This window comes from Anolis carolinensis, unplaced genomic scaffold (assembly GCF_035594765.1).
Source record: "Anolis carolinensis isolate JA03-04 unplaced genomic scaffold, rAnoCar3.1.pri scaffold_11, whole genome shotgun sequence".
Lineage (NCBI taxonomy): Eukaryota > Metazoa > Chordata > Lepidosauria > Squamata > Dactyloidae > Anolis > Anolis carolinensis.
The window spans coordinates 18,895,050-18,915,713 of NW_026943822.1; the positions used below are offsets into that span (position 1 = coordinate 18,895,050).

General features: G+C 39.8%; 1 protein-coding gene across 3 annotated transcripts; it reads left to right on the forward strand.

Annotated features, from left to right (window-relative positions):
• The first annotated feature begins 2,084 nt into the window (after positions 1–2,084).
• Positions 2,085–19,376, forward strand: patl2 (PAT1 homolog 2). 3 transcript variants are annotated; one of them, XM_062963201.1, is made up of 18 exons: positions 2,085–2,280; positions 4,889–5,037; positions 7,514–7,616; positions 8,250–8,620; positions 9,306–9,452; positions 10,474–10,557; positions 11,015–11,145; positions 12,504–12,581; positions 13,502–13,643; positions 13,916–14,033; positions 14,111–14,208; positions 15,171–15,215; positions 15,463–15,611; positions 15,998–16,157; positions 16,674–16,814; positions 18,085–18,182; positions 18,274–18,423; positions 19,012–19,376. In XM_062963201.1, exons 1-18 carry the CDS (start codon positions 2,100–2,102, stop codon positions 19,013–19,015), a joined length of 2,349 nt encoding a protein of 782 aa, XP_062819271.1. In that variant the 5' UTR covers positions 2,085–2,099; the 3' UTR covers positions 19,016–19,376. The 3 variants fall into 3 exon arrangements, with proteins under 3 accessions (XP_062819271.1, XP_062819272.1, XP_062819273.1); XM_062963202.1 differs by lacking the exon at positions 19,012–19,376 and having other exon boundaries at positions 18,274–18,427; XM_062963203.1 differs by lacking the exon at positions 2,085–2,280 and having other exon boundaries at positions 4,793–5,037.
• The last annotated feature ends 1,288 nt before the right edge of the window (positions 19,377–20,664 follow it).

Consider the following 20,664-nt stretch of genomic DNA (forward strand, 5'->3'; position numbering starts at 1 on the left):
TCCCCCGGGCCGTGGTGGAGGCTCCTTCTTTGGAGGCTTTTAAGCAGAGGCTGGATGGCAATCTGTCGGGGGTGCTTTGAATGCGATTTCCTGCTTCTTAGCAGGGGGTTGGACTGGATGGCCCATGTGGTCTCTTCCAACTCTACTATTCTATGATTCTATGATTCTACTAGGGACTTAGCCTTACTGAGGATTCAACAAGGCTTTCCTAGAATCCTAGCATTAAAATGATGTCAGACTGCATTGGTTCTGCAGTGTAGATGCAGTCATTCTGTACATAGAAGAGGTGCAATATCAGCCTTTACCTCAAGCAGCTAGAAGTCTTGGGCTGCCCTCCATTGGAGGGCCATTAAGTGCCCACACTTCAATGAGTCTACACTGCAATATAACCCAATTCAAAGCAGATAATCTGGATTGTATATGGCAATGTAGAAGGGGGCTAAGATGCATTAAATGTGCAAAAATGCAGCCAGCCCTTTCTATAGGTGCTAAAATAAGCATATTCCCAAGAACCAGCAACCTTCTACAACAATTCTGGGTGTGACAAGCTTGTCTAGTGCTCCTAATAACAATAGCATAATATTATTAGCATACTAATACTATAATATATTGAATATACATATAATATTGATAATATAATGTAATAAAATAAAATATAATACACTATTATAATTGTATATTATATATTACATGTTATATTACTAATAATATTGCAATATAGTGGTATAGTACAGTATATAATGCTTATATTGTGCTATGCTAATATAATTTATTGTATGTACATATAACTTGTAAGCTGCCCTGAGTCCTCTTCAGGGTGAGAAGAGTGGGATATAAATGTCGCTAATAATAATAATAATAATAATAATAATAATAAGGAGAAGACCTGGCTATGGCTCACGAATGGGACCCTGAAGAAGGAGACAGAAGGCCTGATCCTTGCAGCCCAGGAGCAAGCCATCAGGACAAAGGCAATAAAGGCCAAGATCGAAAAATCAGCTGATGACCCAAAATGCAGACTGTGCAAGGAAGCTGACGAAACCATTGATCATATCCTCAGCTGCTGTAAGAAAATCACACAGACAGACTACAAACAAAGGCACAACTATGTGGCCCAAATGATTCATTGGAACTTATGCCTCAAGTACCACCTCCCAGCAGTAAAGAACTGGTGGGATCACAAACCTGCAAAAGTATTGGAAAATGAGCAGGCAAAGATACTGTGGGACTTCCGAATCCAGACTGACAAAGTTCTGGAACACAACACAGCAGACATCACAGTTGTGGAAAAGAAAAAGTTTTGGATCATTGATGTTGCCATCCCAGGTGACAGTCGCATTGACGAAAAACAACAGGAAAAACTCAGCCGCTATCAGGACCTCAAGATTGAACTTCAAAGACTCTGGCAGAAACCAGTACAGGTGGTCCCGGTGGTGATGGGCACATTGGGTGCCGTGCCAAAAGATCTCAGCCGGCATTTGGAAACAATAGACAGTGACAAAATTACAATCTGTCAACTGCAAAAGGCCACCTGACTGGGATCTGCACGCATCATCCGAAAATACATCACACAGTCCTAGACACTTGGGAAGTGTTCGACTTGTGATTTTGTGATATGAAATCCAGCATATCTATCTTGTTTGCTGTGTCATACAACGTCGTTGTGTCAATAATAATAATAATAATAATGATAATAATAATAATAATAATGCTTCTGGGACATGGCCATACAGCCCGGAAAATGCACAACAACCCAATCAATTAATATATTGAAATCCACAAGTATGTGGGCAATTTCTACATGAAAGGAACACCATCTGGCTACCAGTTTGACAAGCCCTGATCTCATCTACACTATTGAATTTTGCAGTTTGATACCACGGTAACTGTTGTGAGAGTTGTGGTTTGATGAAACATCAGCCCTTTCTGGCACAGAAGGCTATGAAGCAGGCCTGGGCCAACTCCGGCCCTCCACGTGTTTTGGGGGGCTTCAGCTCCCACAATTAGAGGGCCGGAAGTTGGCCCCGGCCTGGGACACAGGAAGTTAAGAAGTTAACACCTGATGTATTATGGTATTTTCAAAGAGAGGAATACTTAGGATGGCTTCGAGGACTGCGCTGCAGAGCAGGAAGGCCAAGCAGGGCAGGAACATAGCTCAAGCCTCGGGGGAGGGCAGCAAGACGACCCCCGCCTCTTCTTCAGCCTCCTTCGATGCCTCTGAACCGAAGCAAGCCAGTGCAACGCCTGGAACTCCGGGGGCTTCCGTTGCGGCCAATGGGAGTAAGTCATCCTTCCGCATCATTAGTAGCCGGGCAGATGTTTCCTTCAAGCGCATGCGCACTCTCGAGATTGGAGGATTTCATGGATTTGGATCTACACGCCAAATAATGCAGTTTGAAACTGTATATAGTCTCATTCATATAGATATAGACATATAGTATTACATATATATAGGTATGCATGCTTACACACACAGCCATTGTATGAGGCTGGATCTATATTGCCAAGTAATGCAGTTTGAAACTGCATATAGTCTCATATAGATACAAATATAAATATAGATTTTATATATATATACACACAAAACTATTGTATGAGGCTAGATATACATTGCCAAGTAATGCAGTTTGAAACTGCATATAGTCTCATTCAGATATAGATACAGATATAGAATATATACACACGCGCACACACACACACAAGTGTTGTATGAGGCTAAATATACATTGCCAAGTTATATAGATATAGTTAGATATATATAGATATAGATATAGATGTATGTATGTGTATACACACACACACACACACAGCCATTGTATGAGGCTGGATCTACATTGCCAAGTAATGCGGTTTGAAACTGCATATAGTCTCATTCAGATACAGATATAGATTATATATACACACACACACACATACAAGTATTGTATGAGGCTAGATATACATTGCCAAGTAATGTAGTTTCAAACTGCATATGGTCTCATTCATATAAATATATATAGTTATATACACACACACATACACACACACAGCCATTGGATAAGGCTGGAGCTACATTGCCAAGTAATGCAATTTCAAACTGCATATGGCCTCATTCATATACATACACACACCCATTGTATGAGGCTGAATTTTACACTGCCATATAATGAAGTTTGAAGTATAATGCAGTATGTGTGTGTGTGTGTGTGTGTGTATATATATATATATATATATATATATATATATATATATATATATATAGTGATATGGCCTAAGGGCTAATCAATAAAATTTATTATTATAGCTATAATATATATATATAGATATAGATTATATTGTGAAATGGCTATAGAAATATATAGAGAGACATAGTATATTATGATATGGTCTAAGGGCTAATTAATAAAATGTATTATTATAGATATAATATAGACAGATATATAGTATATTGTGATATGGCCTAAGGGCTAATCAATAAAATTTATTATTATAGCTATAGTATATATATATAGATATAGATTATATTGTGAAATGGCTATAGAAATATATATAGAGACATAGTATATTATGATATGGTCTAAGGGCTAATTAATAAAATGTATTATTATAGATATAATATAGACAGATATATAGTATATTGTGATATGGCCTAAGGGCTAATCAATAAATTTTTTTATTATAGATATAATAGATAGATAGATAGATAGATAGATAGATAGATAGATATAGATATATAGAGACCTAGTATATTGTGATATGGCCTAAAGGCTAACCAATATTTTTTTATTACACTGTGTGTGTGTATATATATATACAGACACACACACACACACAACCGTTGTATGAGACTGGATCTACACTGCCAAATAATGCAGTTTGAAAGTGCATATGGTCTCATTCAAAAATATTGAGATATAGATATATAGTATATTGCAATATGGCCAAAGGGCTTATAAATAAAATTAATTATTATAGTTATAGTATATATGTATATAGAGATAGATATAGTATATTGTGATATGGCCTAAGGGCTAATCAATAACATTTATTACTATAGATATAGATACACAGTAGAGTCTCGCTTATCCAAGCTAAACGGGCCGGCAGAACCTTGGATAAGCAAATATGTTGGATAATAAGGAGAGATTAAGGAAAAGCCTATTAAACATCAAAATAGGTTATGATTTTACAAATGAAGCACCAAAACATCATGTTATACAACAAATTTGACAGAAAAAGTAGTTCAATACCCAGTAATGCTATGTAGTAATTACTGTATTTACGAATTTAGCACCAAAATATCACAATGCATCGAAAATATTGACTACAAAAATGCATTGGATAATTCAGAATGTTGGATAAGTGTTTTTAATACCTATTTTTAAATACCTATTTTGTTTAATACCTATTATTTAATACCTATTTTGTTTAATACCTATCATGTTTTTAATACCTATTTTGTATGCTGACCTTTTATGACTGTTTTTATTAATATTGCTGTTTTTATTGTTGATTGATTTGTTTTATTGCATTGTGTGCTTTTATATTGTTATGTCCGGGCATGGCCCCATGTAAGCCGCCCCGATTCCCTTCAGGGAGATGGGGCGGGGTATAAGATTAAAGTTATTATTTATTATTATTAAGTGAGACTCTACTGTATATAGAGATATAGATAGTATTTTGTGATACGGCCTAAGGGCTAATCAATAACATTTATTATTATAGATATATAGATATTTAGTATATCTTAAGCGGCTGAGGGGGGAAAGGAAGGGGCCTGAGGCTGTGAGGAATGGTGGGAGTTGAAGTCCTACTATTCCTCACAACAGGCCCAAATCCTTCTGTAAACTTGCAGCAGCCATGAAGCCTTTTTCCTTCTTTCTAACAGGCACATTTGTTAATAATATAGGGATATTGGCTCTAATGAAGGTCAAGCAGCCACTGCCCCGCCTTCAGGAAACTGGTTTAAAAGAGTGGGAATGGAGGCAAAAAGACAAGCGTGAGGGAAGAGGAGAGAGAGGCGTCATGGCGGAAGGAGGCCAAGTGGAGGCCGCTGTGGTGAGTCGTGCATTTTGTGCCTCAGGCCTCTTTTCTGAGGGAAACTCCATCCTTTGGCCTAAATAAAATGTGCACAGGCTATAATTCTGAGGCTATATAATCCCTCCCTCAAATAGAGTCTCACTTATCCAACATTTGCTTACCCAACGTTCTGGATTATCCAATGCATTTTTGTAGTCAATGCTTTCAATATATCATGATATTTTGGTGCTAAATTTGTAAATACAGTAATGACTGCATAGAATTATTTTGTATTGAATTACAGTAGAGTCTCACTTACCCAACACTTGCTTATCCAACATTCTGGATTATCCAACACATTTTTGTAGTCAATGTTTTCAATATATTGTAATATTTTGGTGCTAAATTCGTAAATACAGTAATTACTATATAGCATTACTGCGTATTGAACTACTTTTTCTGTCAAATTTGTTGTATAACAATGTTTTGGTGCTTAATTTGTAAAATCATAACCTAATTTGATGTTTAATAGGCTTTTCCTTAATCTCTCCTTATTATCCAACATATTCGCTTATCCAACATTCTGCCGGCCCATTTATGTTGGATAAGTGAGACTCTACTGTACTTTTTCTGTCAAATTTGTTGTATAACATGATGTTTGGGTGCTTAATTTGTAAAATCATAACCTTAAGGCTTTTCCTTAATCCCTCCTTATTATCCAACATATTCGCTTATCCAACATACTGCCGGCCCGTTTATGTTGGATAAGTGAGACTCTACTATATTCCTCAAGATTCCAATTGCAGTAATGTTATGTTGTAATTACTGTATTTACGAATTTAGCACCAAAATATCATGATATATTGAAAACATTGACTACAAAAATGGCTTGGATAACCCAGAAGCTTGGATAAGTGAGACTCTACTGTATATAGAAATGTGAAACTTGAGTCTCGTTTACAGCTCTGCTTCAACAAAAACACCTTGCAATTTTGCAATGGACCTTGTCACGCCACTATTCTGTTTATTCTTCAATATGAGCCTTTAGTTAAATGTGTTGTCGAAGGCTTTCATGGCCAGAATCACAGGGCTGTTGTGTGTTTTCCGGGCTGTATGGTCATGTGCCAGAAGCATTCGCTCCTGACGTTTCGCCCACAACCCCTGAGGATGCCTGCCATGGATGTGGGCGAAACGTCAGGAGAGAATACTTCTGGAACATGGCCACACAGCCTGGAAAAGACACAACAACCCAGCCTTTAGTTAATTAGTTAATGGTGTTAATTTAAAGTGTGTGTGTGTGTGTTATCATTTTGGGGAGCTGTGTTTCTTCAATGCCTGCTTTCACACCTAAGCCCAATAACACACCTCTGAAAGACTCTGGTTTTGAAAGCAATGCGTGTTCTTTTTCCCTCCCTTCTCACAGGTGATTATGCGCATGCGCAGTCTTTGCAGACACACCTGTCTCTAAGCGCTAAGGCTGGAATGGATACTCCTGGGTCAAGGAAGAGGATGTTACTCATGCTCAGTTCAAAGCATCCTTTCTCTTCCCATTTTCCCCAGATGTTCTGTTTTGGTTTGCATCCAAATAGATGTCCCCCCATGCTCCTGTTTTATTTCCTTGGGAAACTGTCCTTAGAGACTACAATTCGAAATCATGGAGATTTGTATTGAGATTTTATATGTATTTTAATCTGTGCAATTTTGTTTTATATGATGTTCTATACCAGGCATCGGCAAACTTTGGCCCGCCAGGTGTTTTGGACTTCCACTCCCACAATTCCTGACAGCTACTGGCTGTTAGGAAATGTGGGAGTTAAAGCTCAAATCACCTGGAGGGCCAAAGTCTGCTTATACCTGTTCTATAATATATGTATATATGTATATACTTCCAGTGCTTCTGGAACATGGCCGTGCAGCCCGGAAAACTCACAGCAACCCACTATACATTTTATTTGATATTTTGTGACTGTTTTACTTGTATGGTTTGTGAATTGTTTATTATGCTTGTACTGGCATTGAATGTTTGCCATATTATTTTGGATGCCGCCCTGAGTCCACTTGGGGAGAGAGGGTGGGTTAAAATATAATAATAATAATGTTGATGTTTTTTTACTGGGATAATTGTTTTATTGCTTTGTTACGGTTATTTGTTTGTTTTATCGGGCCAGGCCCCATGTAAGCTGCCTCGAGTCCCTTCGGGGAGATGAGGCGGGGTATAAAAATAAAGTTGTTATTATTATTATTATCATTATTATCATCATCATTCTTAGCCAGCACGGCCAAGGGTGGAGGGCACTGGAGACATGGGTTCGAATCCCATGCAGCCATGACACACACAGGGGCAAGTCACACTCTCTCAGCCTCGGAAGGCCAGTGCAGGTCTCTTCATATGCTTGATTATGTAACTATAGAACATGAATTTTGTTATGAATGTCATTTCCTAATTGGTTCTATCATAAAAACATGGGAAAAGTTGACAACTATTTGATACTTGTCTCCCCCTTCCACTAACTAGATCTTGGAGGATTTCTTTATGATGGAGGAGGAACTTGTGGCTGACGAAACGACTGAGGAGGGTGAAATTGATCTTTATGTTAATTTGACGTTCACCTCAGCAGGTAAAACCAACAAACCAAAGTTTGACTATACAATTATGTCTCCTTCTACTCTATCATATAATCCAGATTATCAAGCAGATAACCCACATTATCTGTTTTGACTCAGATTATATGAGTCTACCCTGTCATATAATCCAGTGGTGGCACGGTGTGTTAAAGCGCTGAGCTGCTGAACTTGCAGACCAAAAGGTCCCAGGTTCAAATCCCGGGAGCGGAATGAGCGCACACTGTTAGCCCCAGCTCCTGCCAACCTAGCAGTTCGAAAACTTGATCAATAGTTACCGCTCCAGCGGGAAGGTAATGTTGCTCCATGCAGTCATGCCGGCCACATGACCTTGGAGGTGTCTATGGACAATGCCGGCTCTTCGGCTTAGAAATGGAGATGAGCACCAACCCCAGAGTCGGACACGACTGGACTTAACGTCAGGGGAAACCTTTACCTTTATTACCCTGTCATATAATCCAGTTAAAGCAGATTTTATATGGTAGTGTAGAAGGGCCTGTGCGTGAAAACAGCCAATGTGGAATTGTAGCTGTGTAAGAACTACTTGCCGTTGTTGGAATGAATATTGTCTCTGTCTAGATCCTTTGCTTCTTCCACTGATCTGGAATGCTATTTCTCTTTCTCCAAAGCTTTTGTAGAAGAAAATGGGGCCAAAGGGCCGTTAACAGATCTAGAGCAAGCTCCTAAGGATGAACCCGAGGAGGCAATGTTGTCGGCTGCTGGTAAAGAGCAGCCCAGTGTTGTGGAAGAGGAGGAATCCAAAGCTATAGATACAGACCCAATGATAGAAGATAATGTTGCAGAGCCAATGGTAGAAGATAACATTGCAGATAATGGAAGTTTCCAACCTGAGCCCCAGCCTGCCTGTGATGCCATGGAAGAAGAGGAAGCAGCCGTGGCTGAAAAGGAAGAGGGCCATACAAATGGAGCAACAGGGGAGCCAAATGATCTGGGAGACCCAGCAGTCATGAAAGCTGTGCGTGGACAATCTGCATTAGAGGTAATGGAAAGCCCAAGGTCGGTTATGTCCTATGAGTCTTCATAATCAGGCTTGTGTTGCCTCTAATACTGATCCTGTTTTCATGGCCAGGAGCTGGGAAACAGCTGGGCTTCAGAATGTGATGGCTGTGGGTAATAGTTGGCCACTTTTGTTCACTGTTACAAGTTGCAATACACTCTAACATGGCATCTGTGAAGAAAAAATATGTCTCCTGTGTCAATATAACATAATATATAATACTAATATTATGCTGTACTAATATATTGTATATACATAAAATATTGATAATAATATTATAATGTAATACAATATAATAATACACTATTATCATTGTATATTATATATTACAAATAATATTACTAATATTGCAGAATAGTGGTATAGTACAATATAGTAATATATAATGCTTATATTGTGCTATGCTAATAATAATAATCTTCGTGCATCATCCGAAAATACATCACACAGTCCTAAACGCTTGGGAAGTGTTCGACTTGTGATTTTGTGATAAGAAATCCAGCATATCTATCTTGTTTGCTGTGTCATACAATGTTGTTGTGTCAATAATAATAATAATGTATGTATATATCACTTGTAAGCCTAAGCCACCCTGAGTCCCCTTCAGGGTGCAAAGCGCGGGAGATAAATGTTGCAAATAAATAAAATTTGCTATTATTCACCTCAGGCAATTGAGAGGGCATCCCTGTCCCGTGCTGATTTAGATTTCCTAGCCTCCCCGGTACAGAAGGCTTTTCTGGATTCCTTGGGCCTAGAACATTCAGTCTTCCATGGAAGAACGATCAAGCCCTCTTCTCCACATTTCATGCGGCAGGTAACTCATTGTACCTCAAGCTCTGCCTACGTTTAGTGATACATAGCACTACTTGTTCATTGCTTATTTTTCTGGTGAAAAAGATACTGCTTTGATCTACCTACTCTGGAGCAAGAGTTCTAGCCTCAGTCGACCAAAGAGTCCAGCTGCTAATGTATATGGAAGGAGGTCTGTTAGGCAGCAGAATGTCTTGGGATGTCCAGATGCAGATGTAAACGTTGGTGTGGATGCTTCTATTGCAATTATTTCTTCTATGCCTTAACTTAGGCATCCTCAAATTCAGGGGTCCTCAAACTTTTTAAGTGGAGGGCCGATTCACAATCGGCCCTTGGGGGGCTGGACTATGATGAAATAGTAAAAAATTAGGATTGTTGTTGTGTGCCTTCAAGTCATTTCAGACCTAGATCAACCCTAAGTCTAAAGTTTAGGACAGGGGCCAGGTAAATGACCTTGGAGGGCCACATCTGGCCCATGGGCCTTAGTTTGGGAACCTCTGATCTAGACAGTCTCATAAGACTATAGGTAAGCAAAGAGACCCCCAAAGGCCATCTAGATGATCTCATAATGCCATCAGAAGACTATAGATAAGGAAAGGGACCCTCAAAGACCATCTAGATGGTTTCATAAGATCACAGGTAAGGAAAGGGGCCCTCAAAGGCCATCTAGACAGTCTCATAGGACCATAGGTAAGGAAAGTGACCTCCAAAAGCCATCTAGATGGTCTCATAAGGCTGTAGCTAAGCAAAGAGACCTCCAAAGACCATCTAGACTTAGGTCAACCTTAAGTCTAAAGTTTAGGACAGGAGCCAGGTAAATAACCTTGGAGGCCACTTCCGGCCCACAGGCCTTAGTTTGGAGACCCCTGCTCAAATTTATCCCTCTGTCTGCTTGGGCCTCCAACTCCCAGAACCCCTAGCCAGCTTGTTCAATGGTCAGGGATTCTGGGAGTCAGAGGCCCAAACATCTGGAGGGCCTCACTTTGAGGATGCCTGCCTTAACTACCTTTCCTGCCTCACAACAGTCTCCTGTGAAACCCGGATCCGTAAGGTCACCCTACTTATTCACACCACCCCGCAGAACACGTCGGGCATTTGGTCTCAATCAGGTAATATAATGTATTTGCTTAGATCTGGTGTTTCTCTTCTGTTTCTTTTTTCTCTGGGAAGGGGGTTCTAGAGCCCGAGGCAAGCTTAAATTGATTAAGCCTTAGAAATCTATACCTTGGTGGGATGGAGGTGTTTGTTATTGGGTTATATTAGACATGGGCAAACTTGGGCCCTCCAGGTGTTTTGGACTGCAACTCCCACAATTCCTAACAGCCTACCGGCTGTTAGGAATTGTGGGAGTTGCAGTCCAAAACACCTGGAGGGCCCAAGTTTGCCCATGCCTGTGTTATATCAAATATCATTTTTTCCATCAGAACACACAGTGAGAATTGGTAATTGAAGGGACAGAGTGCCCCCGGGTGGCTGGATGGTGTACAGTCACCATAGGTTAAGCAGTCCACATTCAACCAATGGATGATAATTAGGCTAGCCTTTTCATTCTCTCCTTCTCTTTAGAGACCGGGATATGCCTCTCCACCTCCATTTAGGCCATTTTTCCCAAGTGCCAACAGCCCAACCTGGTCTCTGTCCCACATTCCCGATGTTCCGCCCTTCAGTCCATCGATTGGCAGCCAACAGAAATTCAGGTACAGAAGGCATGGGTAGGGTCCGTTTGCTTTGACTGAAGATGTAGCCTGTTGAGAAACTGGGAACGCAGTGTTAAAATGGCAAAACTCTGGACTGTAGTTTATTGCATAGGATTACAGCAGGGATGTGTATACGTTTTTGGCCAACAATTCTTATCATCCTAGCCAGTGCACCTATAATGAGAGATTGTACCAATTTTATTCCAAAAGCATCTAAACAGTCTCCTGGATTAGAGTTTTAGTTATCAATCAACTAATTTGAGGGTGTCATTATAGTCTCTTCATGGTTTATTTAGGGATTTCCTATGCCAGTGCCAAATATACAATTGCTGGCAGTACTCTGGAAGCACCCCAAGGCTTCCTCTATAATTCTTTGTTCTCCTGGTGCACCACCTAGATTTTTCTCGACAATGCTGTTATTCTGCTTCTCCTTTTGCAGAGAATTACTGCATAAAAAGAGCCATGATGTAGATCTGTTCAAAGGCCCATTTAGTCTAGCACTCTATGAAGGCTTCTCTCGCCTATGTCTTATTAAATACTGTATATACTCGAGTATAAGCTGACCCGAATATAAGCCGAGGCACCTAATTTTACCACAAAAAAACTGGCAAACATTGACTCCAGCATAAGCCGAGATACCAATAAAATTACATTGAGGCATCAGTAGTTTAAATGTTTTTGAATCTTTACATCAAACTGTAATTTAAGATATGACTGTTCAACTCTGATTAGATCATTATTTTCATCTTCTTCAATGTAAATGTGCTTATGTATCCTTTTAATAATAATAGAGTGAAATAATAAATGTAATAATAATAAATGCAGTAAAATAATAAATGTAATAATAGAGTAAAATAATAAATGTATTAATAATAAAAAGAGTAAAATAATAAATGTAATAATAATTAATAGAGTAAAATAATAAATGTAAGAATGCCAATAATAGGAAAAAAATAAATATACTATATATACTGTACTTGAGTATAAGCCGACCTGAATATAAGCCCACCTGGACCCTCACCCAAGTATAAGCCAAGGAGGTTTTTTTTCAGTCCTAAAAAAGGGCTGAAAAACTAGGCTTATACTTGTGTATATACAGTATATTGTGCTGGTGCGTCCCAAGTGTACAACAACCTCTTTTGCATACTTTTTTCTGTTCTGAAGTTAGACTAAATTTTGGCCAACAATGTGGACTAACTAGATGCCTGACTACCTTAAAAAAAAGCAACCCTGGAATGTCTTATATTTGCAAGGTGTACTATGGTGACACATCTGATACACAGTACCTGCTCCCATATACCCCAATTCCTATGTTATCAAGAATTTCACTGCTTCACCTGTCTCTTGTGTATTCCCAGCTTTCCCAGCGCCATGACGCAGTTGCACCCTTTGCACCAGCGGATCTTGACTCAAAGACAAAACAGAGGGCATAAAAGGTAAGTGGAAAGGCAAATGAGAGAGCAAAAATAACTAAGAGCTCGGTTATGGCTAGGAAAGCCAAATAAGTGGGCTGACCTCCTTATTCCACATTAGTGGTATATGGTAAAACCTTAACTTTATCTTCGGGGTTGAAGAAATCTATATTGGTAGATCTTGTGAACATTTGATGGTATTGAATTATCATATTATTACTGAGTAAAACCGAGAACACTAAAGGGTCGAGAATTCTAGAAGGAGGGTATTAAATTCTCCTCAATTGTCTCACCAACTTGCATTAATACACAAATTAGTTACTCTAGTGATGAAATCACTGATTAGCATCTTCTTTTGAAGGGATTCAGATTGTAGCCAGTCTGAGTATCAACTAGAAAATAATTGAAGACATTCAGTATGTCTCAGCAAGTTACACAAAAATACAGTAGAGTCTCATCCAAGACTCGCTTATCCAAGGTTCTGGATTATCCAATGCATTTTTGTAGTCAATGTTTTCAATATATCGTGATATTTTGGTGCTAAATTCATAAATACAGTAATTACCGCATAACATTACTGCGTATTGTACTACTTTTTCTGTCAAATTTGTTGTATAACATAATGTTTTGGTGTTTAATTTGTAAAATCACAACCTAATTTGATGTTTAATAGGCTTTTCCTTTATCCCTCCTTATTATCCAACATATTTGCTTATCCAAGGTTCTGCCGGCCCATTTAGCTTGGATAAGTGAGACTCTACTGTAATATTAAATATTAATATTAATATTATTTTGAATTTAGCTTGAATAAGTGAGACTCTACTGTAGATATGCGCCCCTCTGTCCCCATTTGTAGCCCTGTCTTGGACCACTGGAGTTTAGATTTCTTAAGAGGAAGAGCTGGGAATATCCCTTATTCAGTGCTTCCTGCTTTTATCTCAAAGAATGCCATGTAGAGAGCCTCGGCCTCCAATGAAGGATCCTTATGCGTCACTCATGACTGCAGAGGAAAAGGACTGGGTGATAAAGGTGCAGATGTTGCAACTGCAGAGTGAAAACCCCCAACGCAATGACTATTATTACCAGGTGGGTACAGGGAGAAGGCAAGGAGTCCTTTGAAGGCCTAGGAAAATTGGGATGCAGACTTCACTATAGCAGGGTGATGGTTTGAATCATAGAACTGGAAGAGAGACGCCCAAGGGTCATCCAGTCCAACCCCAATCTGCCATGCAGGAAAAGCACAATCAAAGCTGTTGAAGGCGGCCTCATAGTAGTGTCAGACTTGGGACATAGGCATGGGACAGTAAGTAGAGCAGTTGTGTTGCCTTTTGCAGTGAGCTCTCCTCTCCTTCCTGCAGGGGTATTATCATAAGCTGGAGCAGAAGCAAGCAGAGAAGGGGCCCTTTGGAGGGTCCAAACCTGAGATCCCCAAGCTTGTGACGCCATATATCCAGAAAGTGGAGACGTACGAATCTGGTGAGTGTCTTGCAAGATAGAGGTCTTCCTCCAGGATGGAGATGTAGCATCTTGATAACGACTGCTTCTTCTTCCAGTGGTACGGATCCCAGGCTCTTTGGGTCAGGTGGCCGTCTCCACATGCTACAGTCCCCGGAGGGCCATTGATGCCGTGCACCATATTTCATTGGAGCAGGTATGTACCAGTGCTTTTCCCTAGGCTTAATTTCCCAGAAAATAGGGTTATGGCCTGTTTTAAAATACATCCTTTCTGTGATATGTATATAATAAATATTTGGGACTGTTGTATGGATGGACATACATTAGAGTCTCACTTATCCAACATAAACGGGCCAGCAGAACGTTGGATAAGCAAATATGTTGGATAATAAAGAGGGATTAAGGAAAAGCCTATTAAACATCAAATTAGGTTATGATTTTACAAATTAAGCACCAAAACATGTTATACAACAAATGTGATAGAAAAAGTAATTCAATATGCAGTGATGCTATTTAGTAATTACTGTATTTACGAATTTAGCACCAAAATATCATGAGATATTGAAAACATTGACTACTAAAAGGCAGACTGCGTTGGATAATCCAGAAAGTTAGATAAACGAATGTTGGATAAGTGAGACTCTACTGTACTAAGATTTTTACTTTTTAGCAGTAGATAATTGAGTTTTAATTCTTACCATATTTCATGATAATAAACAACCTGAAACTTCTGTTTAAAGTTTTGCAATCTCTAATGTAATATCGAGCCCCTATAGTGTAGCAGGTTAAACTGCTGAGCTGCTGAACTCGCTGACCGAAATGTTGGAGGTTTGAATTCAGGGAGTGAGGTGAGCTTCCGCTGTTAGCCCCAGCTTCTGTCAACCTAGCAGTTTGAAAACATGCAAATGTGAGTAGATCAATAGGTACCACTTCAGTGGGAAGGTAACTGTGCTCTATGCAGTCATGCCAGCCACATGACCTAGGAGATGTCTATGGACAATGCCAGCTCTTCGGCTTAGAAACTGAGATGAGTACCAATCCTTAGAGTCAGACATAACTAGACATAATGTCAGGGAAAACCTTTACTGCCTAGTGTAATATCAGGGATGCGTAAAGGGCTTGTGAAATTAATATTTATCTTCCCCTTTATATTTGAAGGCCATAGGGAATCAACGACTTCATGTGCTATATCAGATCGAGAAGGTAAGTTGAGTGTAGCTGCTTCTTCTCATGGTTGCTTTGTCTAACAAATAGGGCCAGATGTGACCTTTATTTAAAAACACTAATCGACCAATGAAGAGAAGTATAGCTTTTTTTGCTGCCTCCATCCTGCAGCATATTGGAGATGGAAGATAACTGGCGAAACTATAAGCGGGAATATATAGAGAGGCAGTATGATTGTACAGCAAGCCAGTCTTTGACTAACCTTATCTGTGTTGTCATGAAATAGATGTATCTGGAGCTACTGGCTGCAGAGGACATGCAGCAGAAACTGGAACTTGCACCTGAGGAGCAACGTTCCCATTTCTGTGAGAAACTGGCACATCAGGTGGAGCACATGTATCAGTCTCTGAGGATCGAAGAGCCCAATAGTGAAGAGTGAGTCCTATGAATATTATGGCAGTGAAGACTTAAAGGAGAGAAGGGCAAGAAGAAGTTGCTGCGGTGGCTTCATACTTGTGTTTCCTTGGCTATCAAAGTTGCTGCTACAGCAATCTACCCGTGTTCTTACGGAAGAGATACTTGGCTTAATGAAAGTCTGGTAATAGATCCAGGAAGCGCTTATTACAGCGTTGGTGGGAGCTCAGGGGCCTTGTATTTGCAATACCCAGCAGCCTTATGCAGAATAGCAAATGGGGAGGGAGGTAAATTAGGAGTTACATTCCAGCAACATCTAGAGAGCTCTACTATTCTCACACCTTCAGTCTCCTTCTCCATACCTTTGACACCGAGATGTGTGTGGACCAGCTGAGCTTTTCTTTCAGGGAAGCGAAAGACGAGTTCCTGCAGATTCTGCTTGTGGGGAAAGGGAAGAGGTTGGTAGCCCGTCTGTTGCCGCACTTGTCACAGGAGCAAGCCAAGCGGGTCCTTGTTGCAGTTGCACAGCACTTGCCTCTTCTGATAAAGAAGGACGTGCAGGATGAGGTATTTTCATTCATATCTCTCTTTTAACCAACTGCAAAAGACCAAATAGCACCAACAGCCCAGAATTAGCTTTCTGTAGTAAGTTGACTTTGGGGGTATATACAGAAGCATTAGAGGAGGAAGAAATTAAATTCTTAGTTGGAGAGTAAAATGACCTGTAATCTATGTAGATTGGGAAACATTTCCACATTGGTTTAACTTTATTTTTGCAGAAGTTTGGCCATTTATTACCAGTTGTGTAGACCAAGAGTGTGCGGTGCCTTGAGATTGTACCCATGCCACTTCCCACTCTTCCAGGCCACCTTGATTTTCAAAATCAAAAGAGAATAATACAGGATTAAAATAGATATTGGCACCTGTAGGCTTCTGGATACTATTGTTATTTTTAGACCACTTTTCCTCATGATATTGGATGGGAGGAGAGGGATGAAATGTAGCGATCTCTCAAGACTGCAGCCACCTGAACTTGATCGTATTTCTCCCTTCACCATCTCCCATGTGCTGCGGTCTTGGCAGACCCTGCCCATCCTCTACAGCCCGCTCAGAATTGTCATTGAGCACTTGGCCTTCAGCGAGCTGATTGACATTCTGCAGGATCTGATCAAACTGCATCCGGAACCTGTCAAGCAACCCCTTGCCTTGGTCTTTGGGAACAAGGTATGTAGGAGGCAGAGATCCAAAGTAGAGGAGATTTTGACTTGTAACTCGGTAGAGAATCCAGATCAGGTTGGAGGTGGGAGGAGAGATGAGAATATGTGACAGTAGATATGCGGCCAGAGTGCCAGGAAGATAGTTCCATCTTGTCTCCTGTGCCATAGCAACATGCTATGCTAATTTTATATATATATATATATATATATATATATACACACAGTATTTATATTCCGCCCTTCTCACCCCGAAGGGGACTCAGGGCGGATTACAATGAACACATATATGGCAAACATTCAATGCCAACAGACAAACGACATACATTAGACAGACTCAGAGGCATTTTTAACATTTTTCCAGCTTCACGATTCCGGCCACAGGGGGAGCTGTTGCTTCACCGTCCAGTAGTGGCTGTACTTCCTCATTCCTTTCCTCGTGTTTTGCTGGCAGTTTTATGGTGTTGTAAATTAGCCTCCCGCATAAAGCGTCCCTAAATTTCCTTAATTGACAGATGCAACTGTCTTTCGGGGCTGCATAGGTCAACAGCAAGCCGGGGCTATTAATGGTCGGAGGCTTAACCTGACCCGGGCTTCGAACTCATGACCTCTCGGTCAGTAGTGATTTATAGCAGCTGGTTACTAGCCAGCTGCGCCACAGCCCAATATTATACTACTAATAATGCAATATACAGTAGAGTCTCACTAATCCAAGCTAAACGGGCTGGCAGAAGCTTGGATAAGCGAATATCTTGGATTATAAGGACTGATCAAGAAAAAGCCTATTAAACATCAAATTAGGTTATGATTTTACAAATTAAGCACCAAAACTTCATGTTATACAACAAATTTGACAGAAAAAGTAGTTCAATACGCAGTAATGTTATGTTGTAATTACTGTATTTACGAATTTAGCACCAAAATATCACGATATATTGGAAACATTGACTACAAAAATGGCTTGGATTATCCAGAGGCTTGGACAAGCGAGGCTTGGATTAGTGAGACTCTACTGTAATAATAATTATATATTATATATTAAATGTAATATTACTAATAATATTACCATATAATGATATAGTACAATATAGTAAATTAATGCTTATATTGTGCTATGCTAATAATGTATGTTCATTTGATTTGTAAGCCGCTTTGAGTCCCCTTCGGAGTGAGAAGAGTGGGACATAAATATAGTAAATAAATAGATCTCAGACTCACCAGGATTTGGATGCTGCCAATTCCCTCCTAATATTTCCTGATTTCTTTCTCCTTTCCGCAAGTTTGCCATCTCATTCCTGTACTTACTGCTCAGCCATGGTGAGAGATGCCTGTCTTCTGGCATACCCGAAAACACCAATGATGCAGATTTTGAAAAATGGTGAGTTAGCATCTGTGAGCAAAGCATTCCTACACAGTTTGAACTAGCAGCCTCCTTAACAGTTACACCACCTCTTTTTATTTTTCCCTAGGGTAAACACTGTACTTCTCGTTGCAAGAGAACTCTCTCACGTGCCTAAAGCCTCCATGGTGGAGCCGCTTCACCTCCCCAGCAACCTCTTGCTCCTCTTTTGCCGTTATGTAGACAAAGACATAGTGACTTGCTTGGATGACAAGATGGAGTAAGTATGGGTCAAGAGAACAGGTTTCTATGTGAAGGGGTCGGTGTGATGCAAATGCCCGTAAAAGCCTTCAGGCTCAGACTTTTTACATTTTGGAGATTTAATGGACATCACACAAAAGCTTGGCTAAATGTTGTTTTGGGTCGACTCTGCTGCTCAGTTCAGGAGAAACGCTTGGTGGCTAAATAGTGTCCATCTCAAAAGGGAAGATGCGAAGTAGGTACAGTAGAGTCTCACTTATCCAAGGTTCTGGATTATCCAAGGCATTTTTGTAGTCAATGTTTTCAATATATCATGATATTTTGGTGCTAAATTCGTAAATACAGTAATTACCACATAACACTACTGCGTATTGAACTACTTTTTCTTTCAAATTTGTTGTATAACATGATGTTTTGGTGCTTAATTTGTAAAATCATAACCTAATTTGCTGTTTAATAGGCTTTTCCTTAATCCCTCCTTATTATCCAAAATATTTGCTTATCCAAGGTTCTGCCGGCCCGTTTAGCTTGGATAAGTGAGACTCTACTGTAGTAGGTGATGTGAACTTGTTTCCTTTCAGTTCCCGGTTTGCCTTTTGTCTTTCAGGTGATTTCTTCTGCCGTCATTAACCACTACAGGGTGAAATTGTGAAAAATAGTGTCTTTCTTCGCAAAGCATATGGCTTGAATGCAGTCGCCACTTCAAAACAGGAAGCTTCATTTATATGTTCTGTTTGTTTTTGTTTATTGTTTGTAGTATCTGGGCTTTTAAGTACCCTGTGCCAATCTGTAGATAGTTAGTGCTGGCACCGGAGCCCATTCCACATAACTTACTAGGCCTGGATGAGTTTGACGCAGGCCGCCCTTGTACAGTAAACCCTAGATTTGTCTCGTATGGAACTTTGTATTATAGAGTCTTCTTTACAGTCTTCTTTACAGCACTTATGTACAATAAAAGCAACTAAAACCACACTGAAATCTTTGATGTAGGAGAAAAAAATGGTACAATGTATATGCAAAAGCATTACATTGTTTTGAGCAATACTTTATCTAAGAATCCTAGAGTTGGAAGAGATCTTATGGGCCATCCAGTCCAACCCCCTGCCAAGAAGCAGGAAAATCCCATTCAAAGCTAGAATCTTAGAGCTTTTCCAACTCTATGTTACTATTATTCTAAGCACCCCCAACAGATGGCCATCTAGCCTCTGTTTAAAAGCCTTCAATGAAGGAGCCTCCACATAACTCCAGGGCAGAGAGTTCCACTGCTGAACAGCTCTCACAGTTAGGAAGTCCTTTCAGTGTTCAGGTGGAATCTCCTTTCCTGTAATTTGAAGCCATTGTTTTGCGTCCCAGTCTCCAGGGCAGCAGAAAACAAGCTTGCTCCCTCTTCCCTATGACTTCCTCTTATATCTTTATATATGGCCCATATCATGTCTCCTCTCAGCCTTCTCTTCTGCAGGCTAAACATGCCCAGCTCTTTAAGCTGCTCCTCATAGGGCTTGTTCTCCAGACCCTTGATCATTTTAGTCGCCCTCCTTTGAACACATTCCAGCTTGTCAACAACTCCCTTCAATCGTAGTTCCCAGAATTGTACTTTCCACAGATATATAAACCCCACGTGCCAAGTTTCCAACAGACCTCACAACCTCTGAGGATGCCTGCCATAGATGTGGGTGAAACATCAGGAGAAAATGCTTCTGGAACATGGCCATGCAGCCCAGAAAACTCACAGCAACCCAGTGATTCTGATCATGAAAGCCTTCAATGACACAAGATGTATTATTATTGGGTTGTGAGTTTTCCAGGCTGTATGGCCATGCATTATTATTAATATTAAATATTATTAATACAGTAGAGTCTCGCTTATCCAATCAATCCATTTTGAAATGAAGTCTTATGGATTTTGCAGACTGTGGGATATAAATAAAAATAAAAATAATAATAGAGTCTTATCCAAGGTTCTGGATTATCCAAGGCATTTTTGTAGTCAATGTTTTCAATATATCATGATATTTTGGTGCTAAATTCGTAAATACGGTAATTACAATTACAACATAATATTACTGCATATTGAATTACGTTTTCTGTCCAAATTTTTGTAAACATGTTTTGGTGCTTAATTTGTAAAATCATAACCTAATTTGATGTTTAATAGGCCTTTCCTTAATCCCTCCTTATTATCCAACATATTCGCTTATCCAAGCTTCTGCCGGCCCGTTTAGCTTGGATAAGTGAGACTCTGCTGTAATCTATATATGTA

Bases quoted from the DNA above. Each gene is read 5' to 3' on its own strand.
- patl2 (XM_062963201.1), top strand. From the start codon at position 2,100: ATGGCTTCGAGGACTGCGCTGCAGAGCAGGAAGGCCAAGCAGGGCAGG. The intron at 10,558-11,014 runs GTAATATAATGT...CCTTCTCTTTAG, and splicing joins GGGCATTTGGTCTCAATCAG to AGACCGGGATATGCCTCTCC. The intron at 15,612-15,997 runs GTGAGTCCTATG...CTTTTCTTTCAG, and splicing joins GAAGAGCCCAATAGTGAAGA to GGAAGCGAAAGACGAGTTCC.